This window comes from Lytechinus pictus, chromosome 5, assembly GCF_037042905.1.
Source record: "Lytechinus pictus isolate F3 Inbred chromosome 5, Lp3.0, whole genome shotgun sequence".
NCBI lineage: Eukaryota > Metazoa > Echinodermata > Echinoidea > Temnopleuroida > Toxopneustidae > Lytechinus > Lytechinus pictus.
In genome coordinates this window covers 21,324,225-21,351,706 of record NC_087249.1, presented here as the reverse complement: position 1 = coordinate 21,351,706, position 27,482 = coordinate 21,324,225, and the positions used below count along the sequence as shown (strand labels likewise).

The following is a 27,482-nucleotide window of genomic DNA, read 5'->3' as shown; positions in this document are numbered from 1 at the left end:
TTCACCCCAAATTTAAGGTCATCTCGTCCTAAAATACATGCGTAATATCGATTTTGAATGATGTACATTTTACCATCATAAAAGACCCAAAATAGTAGGGGGACATTTGATATTGTGTCCCCCTACTATTTTGAGTAGGGGGACACTTACCCCCCCCCCCCCCATACTCCCCCCGATCCTTCACCGATCGACACCCATGCCTGACAAGAACGTGAAAATTATTACAATAAATCATTCAACATCAATGAAAATTTTCAAGTAAGGATTTTTACTCCATTATATTACTCAAAACAATGATACAAGAACTTACATCAAACACTTAAAATTCAACTCAAATTTACAAGTTTTTTCCTTTATTCTTTCATACAGGACATTTATCAATTTCAATTTTCCAGACCAATTATTACAGTTCTTAAAAAGCAAAATTAGCAAAGAGGAAGATGATTACATTAAACCTATCCCCGGCTAGTATATCGTCCCCCCACACTTTCCCGAGCTACCCCATCTCCTTCTAACAACTCGTCAAAAACACACCACACTCAAACAAATAAACACCCATACACATCTTCACATAATCCAATACGCACACGCACCCTCACTTCTACCCACATACACCTTCACACGCTAGTTCACATGAGGGCGCTAAACTAATGAATGATACTCATACAATTTTATTATTTCTCTCTGTTCTATTCTTCTGCTGGTCGTTTCAAAATACGAAACCATACATTTTGACAAGTATTTAGAAACTACATATATATATTTATATATATATATATATATATATATATATATACATATCCATCTCATTCATATTAATTAAAAGAATTAGATTTTGATTCGTTAGATTTTCTTCAGTCTATTATCCAAGACCATGTGTCTTTGAATATTAAAGTCTTAATAAAACAAAACAGATTATTGATCTTGGGGCATATGGGCTAGACATAGTATATTTATTTCTGTTATTTCTTCTGTCTTCTACCTTGCATGTGCAATCTGTGTAATGTGAACATTATAATAGGAACCACCTGCAATAATACATAGTGTATTTCCAGAAAAAAATACGTTTTATGATACATGGTAGTCATAAAAACACACATCAAGGTTTCACGAAATGCTTATATTTATGCATGGCGTTTTCAATGATAAATTTAAATATAGATATTGGATTCGCATCATAACCCATGGCAAACACCAATATTATTCATTTTCTTTTCTTTTTTCATCTTTTTATTTTACAAGAGACGTATCCATGGCCAAGAATTACCCGTTTTCACATCATAACAGGAAAATAAAAATTCTAAAATAATACATTTTCGTCGGAACAATTATTACGTGGTATAAAACACATTTTGGAATTCATCGTACAAGAGGAATTGAAAAGATAACACAGGATGTATAAAATGGATCCGTATTATAAACATCCTTCCATATAAGTTCCATTGGGAATATAAACTCGGTGTAAACTATAATTCTGAGATCAAATCGGCGAAAATAATTATATCTAAACTAGAAACTAATTCCAATGTTTTAAACTTAGATCATCATGTTATAGAATCATAACAAAGCGACTTGGTTTACAATGGCTTTGTGACCTTTGTCACAATGTTATCTGATGAAAAGAATTGTTTGTCAAAATCATGTCCAGTTGACCAATACCTATAGGGTTTTATTGAGGTATATTGTTTCCTATACAAATGTTCTCCTGTAAACCTAGATTCTGCTTAATCACCATCTACTGAACTCTCTTTATGAATCAACAAAAACGCCAGTGCGATGCCAATAACGAATGTAGACGCAGTCATGTGGAGACTCGAACCTCCGATCTGCTGCTGGGCAATATATGCTCCAACCACAATAATCAAGAGATAAAACGTTCCAACCCTCTGCCATGATGGCCTCCCGAAGGCTAACATGGTCCCGCAGACGACTTCAATAAAACCGATAGCAGACATCAAAATATCGGGCGTGATCGTCACCGCGAATATACTCTTGAAGGGAAGACTGGCACAATGATTATTGAAGATGGATTTTAACTCTTCGTGACCGAAACCGTGATCGAGCTCCAGGGGGGCAACTTTGAGCAAACCAAGGAAAATGAAGAATATAGTCCAATCAGAATTGACGTGATGTACCTCGTAATCGTCATTTTCAGATTACGTCCGATATTTCAATCCTTCAAAAGTTGAAAATCGTAAATTATATGATCTCATATAATCATGATATTCCTAGATTTGTTTTGATCACCAAATACATTTCCTGATACCTCTTCATTAATAGATAAACTGGACATTCGCTGGAGGCTACCTTTGCCAATCTATCAACGTTTTGCGGTGAACATCAGCTGTTAAATCTTCTCTGAAAAATTTGATGAAAATGATTTGGAAAAATGAGTATTGCATGCAGGTAATTGCTCCTCGTATGAAAAGTCGGAGAAAAGTTTATCGCTAACAAAAATACAAAATTGCCTGCATTAATCAGCTAAATAATCCAATATGCCAATCGAACACAATTGTTCATCCATTTCTGCATGCAATGGATTTTATGCAGGTTTATAATAGGCCTATTGGCATCTTTAAGAATTTGTTTTTTATTTTGTCAATAGAAATACTCTTTGTCTAGTTAAGACTGTGTAAACTGAACAGCAAGCATGAGATAATCGTGCAACGATAATAGAAGCCAATAATGATGCCGGGATAACTTTATCTTACTCAGAACAAAGGTAAAAAGGCAAAGGTCAATGTATCACCTATAAGTAACGAATTGTGTCGATTAAACCTCTGCTCAATTCACGAATTATAATGTACGCCTAATTCCTTCCCGTGTCAAAAACTTTGAAAATTTTAGGCCTATTAAAATATATTATCCTGGGTAAATAAAACAGAATAGCCTGAATGAATGAACGAACAAATGAACAAATGAATGAATGAATGAATGAATGAATGAATGAATGAATGAATGAATGGATGAATGAATGAATGAATGGATGGATGAATGAATGAATGGATGGATGGATGAATGGATGGATGGATGAATGAATGGATGGATGGATGAATGAATGAATGGATAAATGAATGGATGGATGAATGAATGGATGGATGGATGAATGGATGGATGAATGAATGAATGAATGAATGAATGAATGAATGAATGAATGAATGAATGAATGTATGAACGATTGAATTAATAGATTAATTATTTATCAAAAAATAATAAAAACAATTACATGCATGCATTCGTACATAGGTCTATACATGACTAAGATTTTGCTTATAACTCATGACCAAATAAGACATTTAATTTAACAATGATATCGATTCAAACCCATAACAGGTTGCCCTATATCAATGGGTTCACCAAATCTGTTTGATACTGGAGTACGATTTTCTTTCTATATGTTTAGACTCATGTCTGAATATTGACATTGATTGTCTTCTGAAATCTGAGCTTTCGGCTGAACCATGTTACTATACGGTGATTACCATAATTACAAGTTAACCATATCGTAAGGTTATAAGCAACGGGACTCGGTTCTTTTTTAGATGGTGGAAAGGCCGGAATTCACTATAGAGAATGCTGATTTGAAAAAAAAAAAGCTAATTGAAATAAACTGTTACGGTGGCTTTTGAGGGATTCAAATATCCCTTGCTTGTACTGTTGTAGCAAAGCAATATAACGTCCGGAGAGAAATGGACGGGGGAATGTAGGGGAGGGTGGGGGAGGTATCTCCCCATTTATCTCGACACAATTTACTCAAACCCATCTTGGATCATTGACACTCGCTAAATAAGACTTGAAAGATCAGACCATAGACATGCACATAAAAAAATACCATAATTTAGTTAGTTTTCTGTCAATGAGAACGATTAGTAGGCCTACATGTATTTGAATTTTCAGGAGTGAGAAAGTCGATCCTATTCCCCTAAATCAGAGGGCGCCAACTGGACGACCATGCACCCGGCGCGGCCACCACCCCCCCCCCCCCTCCCCCCTAAAAAAATGAAGAAAGGAAGATAACGAACACAAAAGTGAAGAAGAAGGAAGAGTAAACAAAAATTATGGGTCTATCCTAAATATCCTGAAGCCGCAGCCTCCTGCGTGGTATCCCATGTTAACCTTTTTTTCTCAATTGCAATTTTTTATTGTTCTTCCCCCGCAGTTCTATTTTCTATTTTTTTTTTTTTTTTTGCGTTTTTCGCCTTTCTCGAAGATACCGTATTCTCTCTTTTACAAATTCACGCTTCATAAATAACGTTAAGCTTTCGGCTGATTTTCTCAACAAATCAACATGGGTAGATCTAAAAGCGACAGGAAATCCAGGCGAAGTAGATCAAGATCAAGAGAAAGACGTAAAGACTATTCAAGGCATAGAAAAAGGTACGATATTTATTTTAAAACACTTGGAAATTCGTAGACGTTACAACGTCGGAGTGTTCAATCACTGTGTGGTCCCATGTACCGCGAATTATGTAGGGTACAGCCAGGTACGATTTTTGTTTGTGGGTCTGGACTGTAGTCAGATGTTCTTTGGATTCCACTGCTCCAGGAATCTCCAAAGAAGTGGAGGGATAAGCTACGAGAGAGAGGGAAAGAGTGTGTGCGTAGCCAGGACTAGGTGGACATTTAAGAGGCATTTCTTTATTTGCCTAATAAAATTGCATCAGCAATGGCAAATTATAAAACATTGGATCTGCGTGCATGATCTGCATGATCTGGGAGGCGAGCACTCACACAAGCATGCGAGGTTAGTTTAAGTTATAGTACTAACCTCGCACAACGCATGTCATTTCATAATGAATTTTGACGTTTTCATTCATCACACGAATGTGAGAGAATGAAACACGCCAAAATCTTCACAATATACTAAATTTATTAATCTAAATCTTATTATTTAATTTAATTTTTAAAATGTGCTCGAACGTATTTATAAAAAGGGATTTTAAACGCTTACCTTCAAATCTCAGCCAAGACACTCCGTCCGATCCTTAATACTGCGGTGGAAATTACGCAAACAACAATCGAAATGCGAATTTTCCTATCGAACATTCTAGATTCAAGTCGTCGGCGCATAATAGGAAATTGTACCAAAAAAATCAACAGGTTGCATCTCACGTATAACCGCTGATGGCGCTACATCATAAAATAACGCTGAACAGCGAAAAAAAAATGCGGAGCGCCTAGAACGCAACCAGCAGTACAGCAAGGCTCCACATAAACTTTTTTTGGTGGAGTCCCGTTCGGGCTACCAAAACCATCAAATAATTTTTTTGGGTGGCCCGATATTAAAGTTTGGTGGCCCGAAAAATATAAAGAAAAACATTAAAAATGAATAAAACAAACTTCTGAAATATTAATTCTGCAGCCAATACCACTAAGTTACTTTCACTTTATACATCTTGTATGTAAACCTTGTTTGCTGTTATTTTACTTTGCTAATTGATAATTGTTTCTATCGTTGTAAAAATGAAATGATTGAAAGTGAATAAATGAATTGTATTGTTCGCAGGTTGTGTGGACTTTTTTAAAAATCTCTATATAGAGATAATGGTAAAGTAAATAAATAGTGCATAGCAAACTCAGATGTACAAAACAATGGTTTTTCCTTCCTTCCTCTTTGAATCCTAAAACCTAGATTATGCATGCCCCAAATCCAGTTTATTTCTGTTTTCTCTTTTGCAGCATATTATAGAAGGAGAAAATCACAGAAAAATATGCTGCAAAATTAGAACAATGCATAAAAGGGGGAAACAAACGAAAATAATTTTCAAAAAGTATATTACAAAAAGAAAACAAAAATAAAAGAAATTAGTGAAATAAAAGAAAATGAAGAAAGAAAAAACAAAGAACAGGGAAAAAAAAAAAATTAGAGAGAAAAAAAAAAAATTTATAAAACAAAGTTAATATAAAAATGGGGAAAAGGGGAAAATTAAGAAGCCATTACATATATTTTTAACAGCCGTGGCAACAGTCTATTCTGACTGGAATATAATTAAAAGCCAAGCAAATAATTTTCACTTACCTTTTGGGAATGGCACATTTCTATTTTTATATCCTTTAGTTTGTATTATTTTATTTTCAGTAGAAACATATTTTTTAATCAGGCATATTCAATGGGAAGGGGTATAAATGGTTTAACCACTGTCAAAAAAAAATGAAAGAAAAAAAAAAAAGAAAACGGGAAAAACTATATCTGGAAAAAAAGTGTGAGAAAAGTCCTTCCCTATATTTGCCAAAATGTTGGGAAAAAAATCACATTTCATATCAATGAAATGCCTTCCCAAAGTATTTACTTTCTCAAGAGTGGTTTAAGAAGTCATTTATAAACAAGAAAGAAAGAAACTGTTTGTTTTTGGCTAGAAAATACACAGCTTCGAAAGAAACCAAGTATCAACATACATACAAATTCACACGTGGGACTGTGATGTACTTCCCTATGTGTTTTTATGTGTATTAATTCATGTGGAAATCGGTCTTTTTGAGTCAAAAGAGAAGTCATAATTCCTCTTCTTAATACTTGCAAATACTCAGGGATACACCAGATTTTCGTAATATAGACTGTGGAATTGCATTTCATTGGTGTAAAATGTGACTTTGACTTAGATTTTAAAAGTTCTGTGGAAGATTTCTCAGCAGCAACATTTTTTATCGCAGCTCCCCGAGTCTGAATAGGCTGAGCTAGATCTAGAGCACAGCTGTATGATATGCAGTGGCTTCATGCACAGCTCACGCCAGCCGGCCGGCGCGGCTGGCTGGATAATAGCTACTGTATGCTATAGCTGTAGGCCTAATATGCAAACTTTGTGTGTGTGTATTTGTGTGTAGATCAACAAAAAGGGCGCATGACGAACTGGCTTGCAATTTGAGCTGTAGAAAGTTGATAAATGCGTGCAAAGTTGGGAGAAAAATTGCGCTACTTTGAAAATTATTGGTTGCCCGATTCGGGCCACCAAAACTTAACATTTTATCAATAATGGTTGCCCGAGGTGAATTTTTGGTGGCCCCGGGCCACCGCTAATGTCGAGCCTTGAGTACAGCATATCTGACGTAAACGACGTAAACAAGCAAGTTTATTAAATAATATCGCGCGCCCTCTCTGTGCGTATAGAGAAAACCAGCGAATTAGCTCCATGCCTGCTTCGACATCAGGAAAAATCATCGATATAAAGTACCAGAAAGACAGAGAGGAAATGAAATTGGCTTCATATCGTTTGGTAAGTTTCATATCCAAAGCTTATCTCAATTTAAATAGGTATCTATTTCTAATTTTAAGACAAGACGAATAAACTTATTGCAAGTGCGGTGCCAGTGGTTATCCTGTGCACGGCGGCGGTAATGTACCCGTAGGTGGGAGGCGAGGGCCGAGGTAATTTTCATTATTTTACTTTAGCGTCATTTGCTTTGTCATTGTTTTTAATTTTAAATTGTTATCAATCGAATGTCACAAAACAATGCATGTATGGTAGTGTAATGTTGTAACCCGCAAGTGAAAACCCGAACCGTACCGTCCCGTATAATCCAATAATTTGCAAGCGGGACCCGCTGACCCGTCGGGTTTTAACCCGCAAGTCAATTTATCTTTGAAAAATATTATTTCTGCAATCCCCACACTATACAGGCTCAAATCAGGAAAATATATGCCAACTACTAACCTAGCCTAGAGTGAATTTACTTATAATTTGCAAATTCGCCTTTTATTCCGGAGAGAAAATGTTTTTTGGGGTGACTTTGTACCACGAGATGGGTCCGCTCTGATCTCGAAATTGAAAGCATCACGCAATTAACTCCTCTGATTGGAGCCGCAGCTCAGCGCGCGCTAGCTAGCCCAGGCTGCCCAGCAAAGATCGGCAATGTTGTTTTTCAGTCCAGGTCGGTCGACATGGCGACTCACAACAATCATAATTACAATATTCAATTCTATGGGACCTCGTCTATAAAGTAATCAAAATTGAAATAAATACCAGGATAATGATACAGTCAATTTTTTCTTGTATATCTCCATATCATTTCCTTCTGTTTTTGTGTTTCTTCCAATTCTTTGTAAACTAATACAAACCTGCACGAGGGCGCCCATGAACTTAAGTAAACAGCTCGTGTTACTAGTGCTTAGCTAGCTTAACTTAGCTAGGCTTTTATTTATTTTTTATCTCTCTCGATCGATTGGTCAAGAGAGAGGTATGTGCAAGAAACTTCCAATCCAAGTTTTCATCAGAAAATGTATGAAATAACGAAAAGGAGGGTTAGTTAGCCACTAGACTAGACCAGCTTAGCATGTCTTCAAAAAAGGGCAGCTAACACTCTGACCTGACAGCACGCTCTATAAGGTCATGACCTAATTTGGTAATCCAATAAGCAAACAACTGTCTCACTGCCGTGCACCACAAATCCCTCGAGCTCAAACAGCGAGCGTTGCCGTGGAAACAGGCTCGACTCGTCCCACTCCAAGTCATAAAGCATTGTTTCTCTGCCACGTGGCCTATCACTCGCTCCTTGCCAGACATGATTACGCAATGTATTCTGGCTTCTGTTTACATTCTCCAAACACATCCCCTCCCCTCTCTCTCTATCTCTCTCTCTCCCCCTCTCCCAGTCGTAAAACATTCCTTTCTCTGACTGCGCTGCACTGGCGCTCCTTTGAAAGAGCAACTCGATGTATTATGTCGAACTGTCTCAGTCCTGTTCACTGTTCACAAGACAAAAAATACGCCGGCATTTTTTCAAAGGAAATATCTACGTCTCTAAAAGAATCCGCCACGTAAGAAGCACATGATCCTAACTCAATTTTCATTGTTAATGTTTTTATTATGCGTCGTTACTTCTCCCTTTTTTTCGTATGACGGTCTGCGGGCTTGAGAATGAACTCGGCCCGCAACCCGCGATCGGGGGCATACCGGCAGGTTAACCCGTACCGGTTAACCCGTACCGCAACGGGTGCGGGTTACAACATTATGGTAGTGTAGATCTAACGTTAGGCCAAGAGAATGAAAGTTTTAGATTTGCGTCCACCGCCCGCATGCTCCAAAACCGCCCGCATGAAAATTTCATTATTTCAAAAAAAAATTCATTACTTACTCTCCATCACGAAATTACAAGTTCCAAATCATTGCAGGGCAGTAAAATGTTATATTTACGCACTTACCAAGTGCATACGGTATACCACTGCAGCGCAGTGGCAAATTGTCCATAGACAGTAAAAATCTAGACAAAACCCGCAGGCTCGCACTAACACTCTACCGTCTGTGAATGGGGATGATAGTAAAATGTCAGAAATTTTTTAATAAATCCCCATAAACGATGGTTATTCCTGTTTATTTCCTGCCAATGGGGATGATAGTAAAATGTCAGAAATTTTTTAATAAATCCCCAGAAACGACGGTTATTCCTGTTTATTTCCTGCCAATGGGGATGATAGTAAAATGTCAGAAATTTTTTAATAAATCCCCAGAAACGACGGTTATTCCTGTTTATTTCCTGCCCTGCTTTGGCAGATGGTAGACTAGTCTAGAGCCTAGACTGAAAAATCCACTGTTTCAGAGAGTTTTAACAAATATTTTCTGATTTTTTTTCAGCCTTTCTCCTTACACAGACATCAGTAGAGGTGCACGGCCAATATGGGAGACTCTCTCCAATATAGGAGACAATCTCCCATATTGGAGACTTGCTTTGCAAAAGAACAAAAGAAACAACACCAACAAAAGCGTAATTTTTTCCACCCAATATTTTGTCTGACTGAGTTCAGAAGCCCATTTGTTTTGTGTGTGGATGACAACAAAAAACCCTTATCAAAACAAAAGTAGACGGTGTAAAGGTGTAATTTTTCATGAGGAATCTGCTTATCTCATTTTTATATGCCGCCAAGCTAATCCTTTTGCAGCAAATGTAAACAAAGGAAATTGGTCTCCCAAACTGGAGACTGTCTCTTTAATAGGATACCCAAATTTTTACAAAAGTCTCTGAGATTGGAGATAATCTCTCTTATGGGAAACAGTCTCCCATATTGGCCGTGCGCCTCTGCTGACCATAGGACTCGTAATGATGGTTGTTTGTGCAAGGCTTAATTACAGCATCTATAGAGAAAAGGGTGCACTACCTCACCCTCTTCAAATCCAATTTATACATTTGGAGAAACAGAGTGCCGGAATTAAAATTAAGTTTATATGAATACAATCAGCTTACCAGTTTCTCAAAATATGTGATCTAAAATCCAAAATTTTTATTCCAAAGAGCCGTTGTCAGGTTCATCGATCGTTCATCGTCATGTTTTTAATGCAGCTAGAAGATACAAATGAACCAGCCAATCATGTTTGTGCATATTGTGGCATGATGTTAACCACCACAACTGCGTTGCGTATGTGATACATTGGTCTAGTATGGAGGGAAGGGATGCCCGTATGCCGTGAACCCAGAAAAGGTCTCAGCTGCCTGACCGAAGTTGATGTTGTGGTCTAAATATTAGACACACTAGTATGTACATATAAATGTTACCCCCCCCCCCCTCCCCAGATAAACACAAATAGGTTCTACATCATGTATGTATGTCAACACTAGAATTTTCCCTGTTCCCTTACTATTACCAAAACGCAGACAAATTAGGGATAAACACACTGATATTTCTTTGCGACTAGCTCTGTAGTAAACTCTATGTAAAATTCCATGCGATAATAATGTCTCAATTACCACTCTCTTGGGTGTAAAAGAAGTGAGCTTGTCCCTTCCTCACCAATGCTTTTTTTTATCTTTTGTCGCATAGAATAATACATATAATGCTAACATAGTAATGAATTGAATATATTATCAATTATGGCCTTAACCTTTTTATAATTATTTTATTGTGTACAGTGTATATATATATGGATAAAATGTAATGCTTGATTCTCCTATACGCTTTTTACACAGGATTTTTTTTACCCCGCACTATATCTAACCCTGGACTATCCTTAACCCTGGCCAAGGCAATGCCTGCTTATCTCAAACATAAGTTATTAATCCCTGACTTGTGGTAGCCATTCATGAGTGTTTGTCTATGATTGGACAACAGCGCTTAATACTCCTTTGCCCCTATAGCATAAATCAAGCACTGTCCTTGGCTTAGCCGGGTTTCTTTTTACACTAGCAATCGTAACCCTGTAATGTCATTCTAAGCACCGCAATTTCTTGGCTCACCCTATTAATTTGCAGGTCCAAATAATCCCATACTATAGGTGGGGGTCAGCCCACTTTGCAAAAATGCTATGTAAAAAGAAAGTGGGCTAAGCTTAACCCCGTACTTTAGGTGGGGCTAAATGGCAATTTAGCCCCACCTATAGTATGGGGTTAAGGAAATCTTCGCTAGTGTTTAAAAAGCATACTACTAGTAGATAGAAACTCATGTACATTTTTTTCAGTTTCCTGCCCAACTTGGCATAGTGGCTTGCACCTAGTATAATCCAAGCTATGAGGGGAATTACAAATTTATTCAGTGGTTCGAGATTCGGGCCCTTGTCATGTCTTTCGTATGGTGACCTTAAAGGTCGGTCCCGGACGCAAATAATCATATCTGTTTTACACAAGTCTGACAAACTCAATTACACACACGCACACTATTGCATTTTGTCACTCTTTGTTGACACATTGTATTCCTTTTATTCCTGCTGACAGAAGTGTAACAGAAAGCAGTGACAGTGAGGAAGAGAGACGGCGACACAAGAAGCAAAAGAGCTACAGGTCCCAGTCTAGATCCACACCAGATAGCAACAGTGAGGAAGAGAGCCGACGTCGACATAAGCAAAAGGAATACAGGTCAAGGTCCACACCAAAGAGCAGTGATAGTGAGGAAGATAGACGGCGAGACAAGAAGCAAAAGGAATACAAGTCAAGGTCTAGGTCCACACCAGAGAGCAGTGACAATGAGGAAGAGAGACGGCGACACAAGAAGCAAAAGAAGCACAGATCAAGGTCTAGGTCCAGATCAGAGTCCAGGTCTAGAAGCAAGTCAAAGTATGAAGAGAGAGATCGCCACCACAGCCATAAGCACAAAAAGAGAAGGTCTCGCAGCAGGACAAGATCTCGCTCTCCTATAAAACAACCTGATGTCAGACCGAAGACTGTTGTTGATGAAAAGTAAGTTGTTTAAATAGTCTAACTGAAGTAGCATTAAAACAATTCTTGCAAGCTGAGGTTGTTGTTTTCAGATATGACAGATCCTCCTAAAAGCTTAGAATAGTCTTGATGTACAAAATAAACAAATGTAAATTATCACAAATTAGGCAGTCATTAATAAGAACAACTGAGAGAAGTACAGGTGACTCTTCTTGAGTCAAATCTCTGGGGACCACAGAAATCTATTTGACTAAGAAAATGTTAATATTACACTTTCCCTATATTCTGGTCTGAAAGAATGCTTCGAGCTCAGTGATTATTATGTTCTAATGGAAGTGCAACTATATGCAGATTCATCCTGACGTTTAAGTTAGTTCTAATAAAAGCAGACAAATGAAAGAAAAACATAAGTGATGGTTTGATCAAAATCCATCAAAGGATGTAGCATTGTGAATTTTTACTTTTTTTTTAATTTGTGATATGTGAGCAGCTGTCTCATATACCATCTAATTTACATTCCTTTTTTTTTAAATATGATTAAAGCAACTATATTCAAATATAAGTGGGTTGATATATTCATCACAGAAATAAAAAAAACTTTCCAATTGTTGAGAAAATGTGGCATTTTGGGGAATTTGTATCACGAATTCAAAAGTTTGAAAGTTCATAAACATTCTTTAAATGGACTTTAATCAAACCTTCACCAATATTTTATCTCTATATATCTTCTGCTTTTAATAAAGCCAAATTATTATCAGGTGAACTTTCCCTTTTATGGAAATAAATATAGACTGACAAATGTTTGATTTGCTTTTGCTGACCAGGATGAAGAAGTCAGTGATGAAAGCCTCAGAGACGATGGAAGAGAAGAGGCTGAGAAGAATGGCCAAGAAACAGCTCAAAGACAGGAAGAGGAAGGAACAGATGGGATGGGATGAGGAGATGATGGTAAGATTATTTAAAGATATTCGCCTGTATTCTGATTTCGGTTAGTGTTCCATAAAGCTGTAAGTAAGTTACAAATGACCTAATGTATGACTGATGAACCTTTCATATTGCTGAATGATATATCCCTTTGAGTTAGCACTTGAAAACATGTTCAAGTTGTGTATAACATGGACAGCTTTATGAAACATCCACCAGGTTTAATTCAAGCTCTGGTCTTGAGGTATGATTTAACTATGGATAGACATTTGTGGCACAAATCTATTGCATTATGGGTTTAATTTATCAGCTCATTTGACACTCAAATTGTTAATTTCTGTTTGTTAATAAAAATCAAAATAGTTTTCTCTAACATTGAAACATGGGGAAAGAACAAAGTAAGTAAAATAAAATGTAAACAAAATGTTGACATTTTTATCTTTCTATGATTTTTGCACAGATTTAGACCAACCACACTTTTGAATATAGGCCATTGAAAACAGAAATTTTGTTATGCTATGCTGATAATTAGATATTACATTTTTTTTATACTGAAAGTAATGAATAATGTGCAAAGCCAGTATCCGTGTATAGAAGGATATCCATTGCCTTTTTTAAAAATCTTCTTCTGTTAATTAACTAGTCAGTTAATGTTGGTCTTGGTGATCATATGAATTAACTGAAATCATATTATTGAATTGTTAAAATCCAAAGTTGTTGAAATCTGAGCAGGAAAACCTATATTATTTAGGTGCTGCACAAATTTGACTAACTGATTTTATATCTGAATTATGTAGTTTGATTTTTTTTTACATTTAACAGGGCTATACCAATGAAGATAACCCTTTTGGAGATCCTAATCTATTGGATACATTTGTGTGGGTCAAGGTAAGATAACCATTTATCTATTATTACCTGTAAACATTTTGACTAGCCAAGGATAATGACATAACATGTAATTTAAGAAGCAAAGAATATTGCTGATTAGAAATGGATTAAATCAAATTTACTGTTAAAGTCAGTATTTTAGGATACAGATATTTCAAAGCATTATTGACTTTTCCAGCATATTCACAGGTTGATGTATCCATGGTTTAGAGTTTGTTATCATATGAAGTAATTATTTGGACAGAAATGTAAGTTTAGTGATGTTGGACTTGAGTGGTAAAGTAGAGAAACAAAATCATCACCAAAATTTTTAGCATGTACAGTAGCAGGAAGAATTGGTTACATGTACATGTGTGTATTGTTTTTTAAATCTAAATATTCATGAATTTATTGAAAGATTTTCATAAGGGTACATTGATATGCTAATTCATTCATATGTTGATCACTAATATTTCATTAATTCGTAGTCATTCAAGTGTAATGCCAAAGCGTGATTTCTTTCTTTACTTTATATTATGACAGAAAAATGAGAAATTGGGCATCACAGATGTTGAACCAGACCAGATGAAGAGACTTGTTAAAAAGAAACAGATTGAGAACAGGGTAAGATCTTTTGTGTTTGACACTACAATTCCCGAGGGTTTGTTCGACACCATGTTTGTTTGACACTTTGTTTTAGTGGACAAACAGTAAGACCCATGTGCATCCTAGCCATCAAACTCAAGAAAGGTTGTCAGATAATAATAATAATATAGGTATATTTACCCAGGGAAGCCACTTCAGTTCTGAAAACTGTTCTCCCAGCGGGCCCTGCTATTATTATTACCCCGGCTTTTCCCTGTCGTTACCCCGTCCGATCTGACAACACAGGCAAATCATTAATAGTTTATTTTGGGGGGCTACTTTTCACATCCTTCTGTGTAAATCTGCAACATTGGATAAGTTTTTACACTGCAATGAATACCGTATTTTCCGGTGTATTAACCGCACCTTTTTCCGTCGGGGAAAACCTCGAAAATGGGGAGTGCGGTTTATACACGAACACAGAGAAATCCGACCTCAGAAACTTGATTGACTTGACGAAAATTTAGCATATATAATGAATGTGTGACATGTTTGAAACGTGGACTTGTAAAAAGAATGAAATAAAACTCACTTTACATCATCTCTGTCTTTCTCTTTTCATAATTTAATGATTTTTGTCGTGGCGTTCGCGGGACGGCCAATCCATGTTCGGTGAGCGCTCCTCGGTAGCGCCTGCTGGCATGGCTGGACGGCGCTGGGCGTGCCGCAGCCTAGCGACAGGGAAACTGAAGGCGGAGCGTCGCGCAGTACCGTAGACGTAGTTAAGATTTTACCCTCTTCTGTTTGACCGATCTGCTAGTGTAATTGACAGCTAATGTCATACCTCTAATACTGAACAGTAGGGCACTAAATTTTGAAGCTGCCTACTATCACTTTTCCAAACCAAAAATAAGAAAAATCCCAGAAAGAAACAGAAATCTTGCTCGAGGCCTTTCTAATGTGCAGCTAACTAAACTTGAAGACTGTACGTGTTGAAGCGCCATCTACCGGTATTGATTGCTTTTGCAGCAATGGAGAACGTCGCCAATTAAGTCAAGGAAGCAATGATTTTAGGCCTTATCTGCAGTTGATAAGATTTATATTTTCTTCGTGCATTTATGAAAATATAATTTTACATTGAATTTGAGTGATTTTTTAAGATAGCGATGACGCCGGTGATCACTCCGAGTCCTCCAGTGATGATGATGCTGACCGCATTTACAAGGACGAGAGGTTGCTTGACATCTTCAACGCTTCTTCATCCGACGAGGAGTTCCTAGGATTTTAAATCCTCTGGCCCATTTTATGGGCGGGCCCTTTTCAGGGCCACCAATTCTCCAAGAAAGAATAATCTTAATACCCCATATGAAATAAATATTCAATGTTCCCTTAATATGATATACGATATCATTACAAAATAATAATATACGATATCATTAACAAAACTATATCAAGAAGACAACAAAACAATTTTTTATTTCATCCACATCCACATCACATCATTTTTCTCATTTAAAAAAAAAACTTAATATCAATGCAAGATGCAATGCCCGATCGTCCCTTCCCATCCCCCCCCCTGGCTGCGGCGACTCACGAGCAACGCACATGCGCTCCCTCCATGTATGCTCAGAAAAAAAAGTTAAAAGCCGACGTGACTGCTCGTCTCGTCGGCCAACAGTCCGTTCTCAAATTATTTGGTCATGTGATGGTGTTGAGTTGCTTAAGTAAACACAATCCCAATTCGTCGTCAACAGGTAATAAGTCTGTTTTATGAGTATTTATGCAAAATTCATACGTCAGGACGAATCACTTTGGACGTACCAGAGGCAGAGCTCGGGGCAGCCGGCAGCTGCCCGTAGACTCAGCATCACGTACCGGGTACAGGCATTATCGCTGTGTATTACATGAGCGAGATAATTGCGTCAAAATTGTCGAAGTGAAAACACTTTGCATCGAACAAATAATATCTTTTGGTATATTTTATTGCTTCAGTATCACGGAGAATGCATGAAGATATTCCTTCAAATATATAGAATATTACACAGATTTCACTATTTCTGGTTTCCTCAATTTTTTTTTTTTTCCAAGAGTAAAAAATTGGGGGTGCGGTTTATACACAGCCGCGGTTTATATACCGGAAAATACGGTAGGCATTTTTCAGGGCTCTTTTGAGAGTTTCGGGGTTGAAATCACCCCGAGCCCCTGTGTAATTTCTCCCTGCTAGTCAGACAAAAAGTGTTGATGAAACCCTCTCCATGTTTCTCGATACAGTTTTTAAACACTTTCTTCGGAAAAGCTGGGGGAAGACAATCTCAGACAACCCCATTACAAATCCCAGCAATAAATCCTCACATTTCCTAAAGCATAAACTCTCATATGAAAAATATTTACCAAAGCTGCACTGACATACTCATCACATATTTTTGTTTTTAATTTTTATAGGATTCTTTTGAAAATCAAAATTAACTGTTTTAATATATTGTCTAGTGTTTTGGAGTTTCAGCTCAAGATAATGTAGAAATATAATTGAAGAATTAGAAAAATACGACTAAAAAGGTTTCAAATTAATAAAAATTACTATTTTTTTGTTCACATTTTCAAGAAGTGGATAAAATATGTTAATAATAATATCAAAAAAACATTTGTACAGTATGACTGACATAAATGTAATGTTGATGTTTGATTTATGGAACTTTACATGTATATAAAACAAAATCAGAAAATATGTTTGCAGTTAGGTACTGATTAAATGAAAACACCAACCGCATTTGTGTGTAGGAAAATCAATTCAAGAAAGGCTGAAATATTCTAGCATTTAATTGTTGTGTTATGTTTGTATATTTCAGCTGGAGCTTCAGAAAGTGAAACAGAGAAGAATAGAAAGAGAGAAGGAGAGGGAACAGAGAGACAAAGAACTGGTAAGATTTTTTTTTCTACTCATCTGGTAAATGAATATTTGATGTAGTTTTCATTTTGCTGTCAACTTTTAAAGTGGTTTGTTGATAAGGAGTGCAAATGGAGGAACGTGAAAGGATTCTGAGAATTGAAGTGCACCTTCTAAACACAAAGCTCATTGCAAAGTGAATTGTTGATTGTAATAATTTGAAGTACATGCATTCACCAAAGATTTGGCTTAGTATAATTAACATCAATTCCTAAACAATTTTCTAAAAATTGAATTACATTTACTTAAGCTTCCCGAAACTCATAAGTTTCACTGAACGTTATCCTAAATCATTTTCTTGTGCCTAACCATTTTATTTATGAATTTTTATTTTATGAATTTATATACATGCTATCATAAAAATTGAAATTGAAAATTGAAAATTTCATTGACAGATCTTGAATATGTTCCCTGTAACATGGTTGAGCTCTAATTACTTTTTTATTTTGTATTTTTTGTAAAAGAAAAGTTGGTTCTGACACGGATATTCTGCATCAAATCAACATTTACATTTCTTAATATTTTTTTCTTTAGTTTTTTCAGCTTTTGATTGTGTTGTTAATTCAACTATCATCAAGTGACCACAATCCATATTAAACTGCATCTCATTCTACACATATTTTTCCAACCTTTTAAGTGCATCAATTGGCTGGACAGATGGACAATTTTGGCTGCAGCCATTATGTTTGGCTCCCATCTTCCCTGGCCAACAAAGATGCACTCAACAGACTGATTCAAATTCCATTTGTATCATCTTTGCCAATTTTGAAACCACTTATCATTATTTAACTTCATTATTTATTGTGTTTTTAAAAGTGTATAAATATGAATAACGGTGAAATGTCTATTACTTTCTGTACAATTTGGATTAGGATCTGGATAAAAAACAAAAACAAAGTAAAAGGAGTAAAATTAGTCCAATGGATGGCATAAGGGTAATAAATTATTCATAAATCATAATATGGCTCAACTCTCGTTTGAATAGTTTTGCCCTGGAACGCATACCTTTCAGTGGGTGCATTTTCTGGCATAAGGTCTCAAAGAAGCTTGATATCAGTTTACCATTCTATTCTTGGTTAGATTGAATTGATGAAAATCTGATTGATTTCACTAAATCTGTTGCTTTTGATATTATTTGGGTGTATTTTTTGTATTAACAGGAAGAGTTACAGAGAGCAAGAGAAGCTGATTATTACAAGGAATGGGAGAGACAGGAAGACCATGTAAGTAATGAAACAGATTAAATAATAAAATAATAATAGGTATTTATATAGCGCCATCTATCTAGAAACATTCTATTCCGAGGCGCGATGTTATTATTATTATTACCCCGACTTTAGCTCGAGCTGCCTTTCAGCGCTCATGCATTCAAGGAATTAATCCTGCCGGGTACCCATTCACCTCACCTGGGTTGAGTGCAGCACAATGTGGATGAATTTCTTGCTGAAGGAAATTACGCCATGGCTGGGATTCGAACCCACGACCCTCTGTTTCAAAGTCAGAAGACTAATCCACTGGGCCACAACGCTCCACAATTCATAAATAACAACCAACATTTACTAGTCATATGCTTATAATGCATAATAGGGTTTACAAAATAATCAATTTTGGAGCATTTACTTGAATCAAATACCATAATCTATATGCAGGGACATTAGGACCAAAAGGCGTGATTTGAAAACCATTAATAGAACAAACAGGAATTAACCTGGTTGACTTGTGGATGTTTGGTTTTAAACTTCATATTGCTGATTCATGTGTCTTTTTTATTGGGTAGTCATTAACGTCACGGTGGTTACATGTTTAGTTTATGAATCGTTTTCAAAACGTCATTAGATTTTGCATTAACAACCCTCCAAGTAGGTTGTGGTATTAACATAAATCTGTGTTTATTATATATTGTTGATAATTTATATCAGAAGAAGGACTTATCTAGATGTTGATTATGACCTTTCATTTTAGACAGATCACATAATGCAATTCTGGTGAGAACAATATTTGGATAAATTTGCATGGCTTTTTCATGAATCATATCAAATTTATATTTCTGTATGACATGCACATATATGCATTTCCACATTTAGATTCCTGGTAACTGTACTGTATTTGATATGTGTTAATAATTTGTATTCGTTTGCATGAAGTTTTGCACCTACAGTGAACAATTTGATAATTGAATTTACTATTGTCATTCATAACTTTTCTACACTGATTTGAATCTGAAGTACTGTCAAGTTAAACCTTCTTCATGTTTTCTGCCTTCCTTTCAGTTCCATTTAAATCAAGCTAAACTACGGTCCAAGGTCAGAATCAAAGATGGCAGAGGTGAGTGGTTGTTAGTATTGCAAGATTATGCAATAAGCATTGATATCAAGCATTGATATTTGACCAATACAAGATACAGGATGTACTTAATTAGTACAGCTTTAATTGCCCCCCCCCCCCTGGACTCAGTGATCCTTTACATGAATATTCTATTGAATTTTAATCTTCCTTTTGTTACCATTGAACAATGAAGGGAGAGAGTCAAAATGGTGTTGAATAGACTGCCAACTGTAATCACTTGAAAGGTGATGCATTGCTTACATGTATTGGTTGGACCTTATGAACATTCTTCACTTTTTATTAAGTGGGTTAGGTTCATCCAATGAAAATGAGTTATGAATATTTATGAATCTGAGATTTCCTTCAAACGAAATTGGCTTCTTCATGAATTTTATGAGATTTTGTACCTGAACATGATACAGAGATGTCAGTCTTCAGGCTTTTGCCTGGTTCCAGCCCTTGACAACTTCACATTTCTGGCTTTTCAGGCTGTAGTTTGTACAGCACATACTGGGCTTTGATATATTTTGACTTTTTTCATGTTCAGTGAGTAAAGCTAACTAGCATCTCTGATGATACATGTATATAAATAATAATAGTCATTTTGATATGGTCATTTATATAGTGCAGCTACTTATTTCGTATGTACCATGTAGCCTCACATATATGTATGATTTATTTGATTAAATAAACAACAACTAATCAAAAAGCTAGCAAATCATTTTTGTCTCACCTGCATAGCAGAGTGGGACTATAGGCGCCGCTTTTCCAACGGCGACGGCGGCGGCGGCAAATCTTAACCTGAGGTTAAGTTTTTGAAATGACAGCATTACTTAGAAAGTATATGTACCTAGTTCATGAAACTTGGCCATAAGGTTAATCAAGTATTACTGAACATCCTGCCTGAGTTTCATGTCACATGACCAAGGTCAAAGGTCATTTAGGGTCAATGAACTTAGACCATGTTGGGGGGATCAACATCAAAATCTTAACCTGAGGTTAAGTTTTTGAAATGACAGCATAACTTAGAAAATATATGGACCTAGTTCATGAAACTTATACATAAGGTTAATCAAGTATCACTGAACATCCTGCATGAGTTTCACGTCACATGACCAAGGTCAACGGTCATTTAGGGTCAATGAACTTTGGCCGAATTGGGGGTATCTGTTGATTTACCATCATAACTTTGAAAGTTTATGGATCTTATTCATGAAACTTAAACATAATAGTAATCAAGTATTACTGAACATCCTGTGCAAGTTTCAGGTCACATGATCCAGGTCAAAGGTCATTTAGGGTCAATGAACTTTGGCCAAATTGGGGTATTTGTTGAATTACAGCCATAACTTTGAAAGTGTGTTGGTCTAGTTCATAAAACTTGGACATAAGAGTAATCAAGTATCACTGAACATCCTGTGCACATTTTAGGTCACATGATCAAGGTCAAAGGTCAATGAACTTTGGCCATAATGGGGGTATCTGTTGAATTACCATCATAACTTTGAAAGTTGATGGATCTGACTCTTGAAACTTGGACATTAGACTAATCAAGTATCACTAAACATCCTGTGCGAGTTTCAGGTCACATGATCAAGGTTAAAGGTCCTGTAAGGTCAAAGAACTTTGGCCACGTTGGGGATATTTGTTGAATTGCTATCATATCTCTATAAGTGTATTGGTCTAGTTCATAAAACATGGAAATAAGAGTAACCAAGTATCACTGAACATCTTGTGCGAGTTATAGTAGTTTTCAAAATCAGCACTGCTGCTATATTGAATCGCGTGATGCAGGTGAGACGGCCAGAGGCATTCCACTTGTTTAGTCATTACTGTCTCAAACATTAAGATTTTAGAAAGAAAAGAAATGGAAACATGTTAAAAGATGGATAAGAGCTACATTAACTGGAAGGCTCATCTGAATAGCCAGATCTTTAAGTGAATATTTGAAGGTGATTCATATTTTTTATCACCATTTAACATTTTGCAGGCAAACCCATTGATCTGCTTGGACAGTACATCAGTGCTGAGGATGATGAAGATATCTCCGTTGAGATGCAGGAACCGTATAATGTCCTCAAGGTAAGTGGTGTCCATATCTTCTAGAGTACAGCAGGACATTCCCCTTGGAGAACAAACTCCCATGGATAAAATGCCTGACAGACACTCTTGTATAATGCATCTCACTTGGTTGATATGTCCCTTGAGTGCTTATCTCTAGAGATCTCTTTACCCAAATGGCAACTCCTACAGTAATCATAGGAGTTGTCCTTGCATTGTTGGAGGGGGAGGGGTCACTGAAGAACCTTTTTTACTTATTTGATTTGGAGATTCTATGGCAAAAGAGCAGAGGACTCCTTTTATCCAGATTTGCCATGAAATAGAAATCAAAGTGTAAGTGTTTGTACAGAACATGTTGATCATCGTCGCATAGAGAAATATCTGGAAAGTTAATCTGTTGTCACACAAATGTAAATGTTGTTAACACTGTTTGTTCACTTTGCATACCTGAAAAATTTTATGGAAGGCATCATAGTTTACAGGGAACTTGATCAAGGAAAGACTGTTTAGTTCTAGAATGATGATACTTGTACTAACATCGAACAGCATTGTTGCCTTATTTTATACTTTTTTATTGACTTTATTTGAGACACAAGGTCTGGGACTCAAATCCCACTCCATCATGTCCTTTTGCAAGGCAATGAATTAAATTTGCCACTCTCCACCCAGGTTTGAATAGTTGGCTGGCAAGACAGAATTCATTGTATGCTGCAACATTCTAACGTTAAAGCCAGGGTTGTGTTTAAATGCCTTAAAAGTGAAGTTCACCCTGAAGAAAAGTTTGTTGTAAAAATAGCAGAAAAATGTATGTAAACATATTGGTGAAGGTTTGGGGAAAATCCATTTAAGATTATTATTTTCGATTTGCGACATCATTAACGAGCAGCTGCCTCATATGTTATGTAATATAGAATGCATAAATTTCATTTCTCTAATGGTTCCTGATGACTTATTTTTGTTTTCTTTTCATGATCAGGCATGAAATGATTTGCCTATTGATATACAGAAAAAAACTATTTTCAATTTTCAAAGAAAATGACATTTCATTGATTTTTTTTACCACTCACTATGTAGAAATGCTGCTCGCATATGACATCACAAATCAAATAATTAAAACTCTGATAACTTTAATTCTTTGATTGATTTTTATCAAACGTTCAGCAATATAATTTTTTTTTTAAAGTTGCTATTTTTACAAAAAAAAATTTGTCAGGGTGAACTTCCCCTTTAAGCATCATGTTTCATGGATACATTGACCATATCATATCTTTATATTATCATTTTTCTTCTAATTGTAGGGCTTGACCATTCCTGATCTAGAAGATTTGATGGAAGACATCAAGGTGTACGTGGAGCTGGAGCAAGGAAAGAATGTGGAGTTTTGGAAAGATATCACAGTCATCGCTGAAGATGAACTTAATAAACTCAAGAAGATCACTCCAGAAGGACAAGGTGAGAATTAGTTAAATTTGAATGGCAGCTCCAGTTTTGGAAAGACATTAAAACAAATAGACACTGTTTCTTGTTTTAACTAGTGAGTAGCAAGAAAAAGGCCAAAATGATGTGAACATTTGTGGACTAATTGTGACAAATATTATACAACTTAGAGGTGAAAAATCATGACTGTAGTGTCAGATGAACTTGCAGACTTTTCTTTATATTTGAGGCAGGTGTTTAACATTATACTTTATAGTTCAGTTACAAATTGTTAGTAATTTGTTCTTAATATTTTTCATGCGCTTTAAAAAAAAAATAATAATTTGGGGAAATGTGGATGATGAATAATGAGATTTTTCAATCTCTTTCTATTGAATTCATGTAGATATTACTGTAAAAGAAACTGTCAAAAGTAAAATCATTAATTGGCCAATGTATTTGACTGGTGTATTGCTGTAATTGCAATTATACCCCAGAGTTCAGGGGTAACCTTGATTATGATTGGCTGCTGAGCCCTGTTGCCATGGTAGTTGCCATAATGGCAAAGTTACGATAGTTGTAATTCTTGTGAAACGGGCCAAAGAACTTTTATTTAACATATATCTTGATATGTTTCCACAGAGGTTTCTGACCGACGAGAAGGAATCAATTCATCTGTCAGCTCTGACGTTGCCAGTGTGTTTAAGAACAAGACTCATGTTCAGCTTCTGGCTCTAAAAAGTCAAATCGTCCAGAGGATACAGAGTGGCAACGCAGTCGATATTGGTAAATATTGCCGTCTATGATTCAATTGTTCAGTGATTTAGATATATGCATTGTTTTACTTGTACTTGTTTTTTTTTGTGTGTGTCTTGTTGAGCACCCAATTGTACATGTATACCAAAGAGAGAGAGAAGAGCTGAGATAGATCAAGTGATTTTCAAAAATTTGTGAAATATAAGTTGCACGACTTGAAAGGCTTTAAAGATGAAAATCTTTGATGTAAAGATGAAACCCCCCTCAAAATAAAAAAAATCAATTGATAGAAATACATGTATCATCATGTGCTAAAAAAATGTAGAATTGTGTAAGTGACCAGAAATGCCAGACTGTTTTTCCCTCATTCAGATTGCTGTAAGGGTAGCACAGAACCATTTTATGCTTGGCATTGTTCAATCATAGATGTTTCGATATTGATATCATTCATATTTTGATCTTCAATTTCATGACAGCCTCTTATCTAGCAAATACTTCTGTTCATTGAGATTTTGAAAATAGCATTATTTGTAATACAAACTATACATAGGTTTATTGAATAGATTCTCAATACATGTATACGAATGCATACTTTATTTAGGTTACTGGGAGTCATTACAGCAGCAGTTAGATGCACACATGGCCAGAGCTAGACTAAGGGAACTTCATCAGGAGAAACTGAGACATAAGTTAGCAGCTCTTAGACAACAGGTAGGTTAGATTTAAAATAAGACGTGTATTATTCAGAAGGACTATCCAGCTCAAAACGGGTAAATATCACATGAAATTACATGTATACCTTGGCCCCCTGTGAGTGGTTGCGGGGCCATTGTGGTTTTGTCCTGTTCTTTTAAGGAAATTTTTCAACAGATCAAATTCAAAGTTCTGTCAATGTCAGCCATGGAAAATTATTTGTGAAATTGAATGGAAAGAATATAAAAGCTTAATTATGAATTTTTTTAATGCTTTAGTCAAGGACAACTCTTCAAAATTCATGAACAGATTTTCTAATTAGAACTGATGAAAATATAAATTTAAGAACAATCCCATTTTGAGGATTAACCAATTGAATACCAGAAATAAAATAAAAAACTATTGGATGTGCCTGATTCATGAATTAATTAATGAATAATAGATTCATGTAGATCGACCAAACAAATAACAATTTATTGTAACATTAGGCTATCCAAAAATAGACTAGATAGTTTCGCCATTGTTATCTTAGTATGCCCTTGAACCTTGAAGAGTAATCCCTTTCAGCAGCTTCAAAGCTATCCCGGGTTGAAAACGTTCTGTGTATCAGTGCGAGGTGCCATGTTGAAGTAATTTGAAATTTCACTTATATACATTAAAAGTGAGTGTGCACTGTGCAAGTAAAAAGATGCCTCTTGGTTTACAGCATAAGAGACCCAACAGGAGGCTGCATCATGCGGATGAATGGCAGTGCAGCCTCTCTAAATACAGCTGGGTTTGTTCCTATTACAACAGGTCCTGGTAGGTGATTCCAAATATTGACAGTGTGATAATTATTGGTCTTTGATGTCTATTCATAATTCATTGTAAGAGAAGTCAATGATGAAAATGAATTCTAAAACCATTATTCATACAGCAAGGAGTAGAAGCCGCACCCCTCTTTCCTTCGGCGGAGTCTACGTCAGCCGGTTGGGACCCCACCGAACAAAAAGAGAAGCCATCGACAGAGAGCACCGAGATAGACATTCCCTCCGAGGATGATGATGAAGAGGAAGGGAAGAAAGAAGATGAAGCAAAGCCTGGTTCATCGGCAGATGTAGAGGGCACTGTAGGAGGTGTAGAAGAAGGAGCAGTGGGCGGAGCAGCAGCAGAAGAAGAGTAATTTTATTTTTTTAATTCTTATATGACAATCAACTCTTAACTTTGTATTTCACGCTTGTTTTGAATGTCATAGATTCTAATGATATTCATAGGATTGAAGATTGTAATGCTCATCTGGGAAAATATGCATTTTGTTTATATATAATTACTTTGTCAGCTGGAATGAAAGTTACTTCTCAGATTATGTTGAATTGTAGATACAGGAGATATTTGTTTCGGCAAATTGGTTCAGAAATGGAAGAAATATCAAAGTCACAATCATTGGGTCTTGTACTTGGGTAGCCACTCATGTGTAGAACTGATTAGATTTCCATTAATGCCAACATGTATACAAAGCACTGTGCATACATGTATTGAACAAGGCACTGCCCGCATGAATGGCAGTAGCAATGCGTAGACAGTGATGGTTGTTGATATGTGATCATTTGTATTATTTTACTGAAACTTGAGTGGAAATTCATATGATCTCTTTCATGAAAGTTGGTTATTATGAGAAAATCAATTTCATACCAGTTAATAACGGTCAGCTAATATATAGTAGTGGTCACACCGCCAGAACTTTGCTGGAGTGGTCCTGGAGCGGTGAAAAAGTTCATCACCGCTCGTTACCGTTCACCCCCATTTAACAGAAGTTGGCCACCTTTAAGGCAACGCCATATATGCCCGACCAAGGCTGATGGTTCCTCCTACCGCTCCGAAAGTTTTGAGCTGCACAAAATATTGCAAGCGGTGAGGAGCGGGCAATTTTCCGCTCCCGCAAAGTTCACCTCCACTCCAACAACGCCCAGTCAAAGTTTGGCATCGCTAGACGAAAGTGCGTCGACGCTTGGGTCCGCTCGGCCAACGCAAAAATCTTGAAAGCTGGACCACCACTGCGGTGAATAAACGTTGCACAAGCTTTGGTTGAGCGGTTGTATGCGTTTGACGAGTGTACACCGGATTGCTGGAACGGCGTCGGGCGTTGAAGCAGTGATCCATTGCAGTGATGAACTTTGGTTTGGCGTTGGTATGGAAGTGTCACTGCTAAACCAACGCTCGCTACTGTTAAACCAACGCCGGCTTCAGCAGTGCACTGCTAAGGCAATACCCGTGTTTTCAATTTTTTTTTCATTTGCGCGCGGTGACGAACGTTGTCGAAATTTGACCCCCTCTCCCTATCGTTCAAGGACCGCTCAAGCAAATTTCTGGCGGTGTGACCACTACTTAACCTTGATTAAGATTACCCTTTGATTGGCCTTGATGCCCATCTCATCGCCCTTGGATGTACCGGGGGCTTTTATATATCTTTTTTTCCACCTTGTGTTTTAATATAAAAATATGCCCTATAAGTATATAAAAGTGGCCTTGCCCTAATAATATAAAAAAAGAAAAATTGAAGCCTGCTTTAATGTTTTCTATTTCTATATTCTACTAATACTGTCTCTGTGTATAGACCAGAGTCAATTTTGACCGAGGAGGATCTTGCAGAGGAGAGCTATATTGAAGTTTGAGGCCTGCTTTAATGTTTTCTATGACTATATTTTACCTTCTATCTATGCTTTATTAGGCCAGAGTCCATTTAGACTGAAGAGGATCTTGCAAAGGAGAGCTATATTGAAGTTTGAGGCCTGCTTTAATGTTTTCTTTGACTATATCTACCTTCTATCTCTGCTTATAGGCCAGAAGTCCATTTTGA

The 27,482-nt window shown here is 36.5% G+C and overlaps 1 protein-coding gene across 1 annotated transcript in view; it reads left to right on the top strand.

Annotated features, from left to right (window-relative positions):
- The first annotated feature begins 4,206 nt into the window (after nucleotides 1–4,206).
- LOC129262282 (splicing factor Cactin-like) overlaps nucleotides 4,207–27,482 on the top strand; it is a 31,239-nt gene continuing 7,963 nt past the window's right edge. The window contains exons 1-13 of the mRNA XM_054900375.2: nucleotides 4,207–4,377; nucleotides 11,635–12,096; nucleotides 12,900–13,023; nucleotides 13,822–13,887; nucleotides 14,410–14,490; nucleotides 17,298–17,369; nucleotides 18,556–18,618; nucleotides 19,666–19,720; nucleotides 21,711–21,802; nucleotides 23,080–23,233; nucleotides 23,840–23,983; nucleotides 24,555–24,664; nucleotides 25,563–25,804. Coding sequence (XP_054756350.2) covers nucleotides 4,289–4,377; nucleotides 11,635–12,096; nucleotides 12,900–13,023; nucleotides 13,822–13,887; nucleotides 14,410–14,490; nucleotides 17,298–17,369; nucleotides 18,556–18,618; nucleotides 19,666–19,720; nucleotides 21,711–21,802; nucleotides 23,080–23,233; nucleotides 23,840–23,983; nucleotides 24,555–24,664; nucleotides 25,563–25,804 — 1,754 coding nt within the window. The 5' untranslated portion in view covers nucleotides 4,207–4,288. The remainder of the gene's footprint in view (nucleotides 4,378–11,634; nucleotides 12,097–12,899; nucleotides 13,024–13,821; nucleotides 13,888–14,409; nucleotides 14,491–17,297; nucleotides 17,370–18,555; nucleotides 18,619–19,665; nucleotides 19,721–21,710; nucleotides 21,803–23,079; nucleotides 23,234–23,839; nucleotides 23,984–24,554; nucleotides 24,665–25,562; nucleotides 25,805–27,482) is intronic.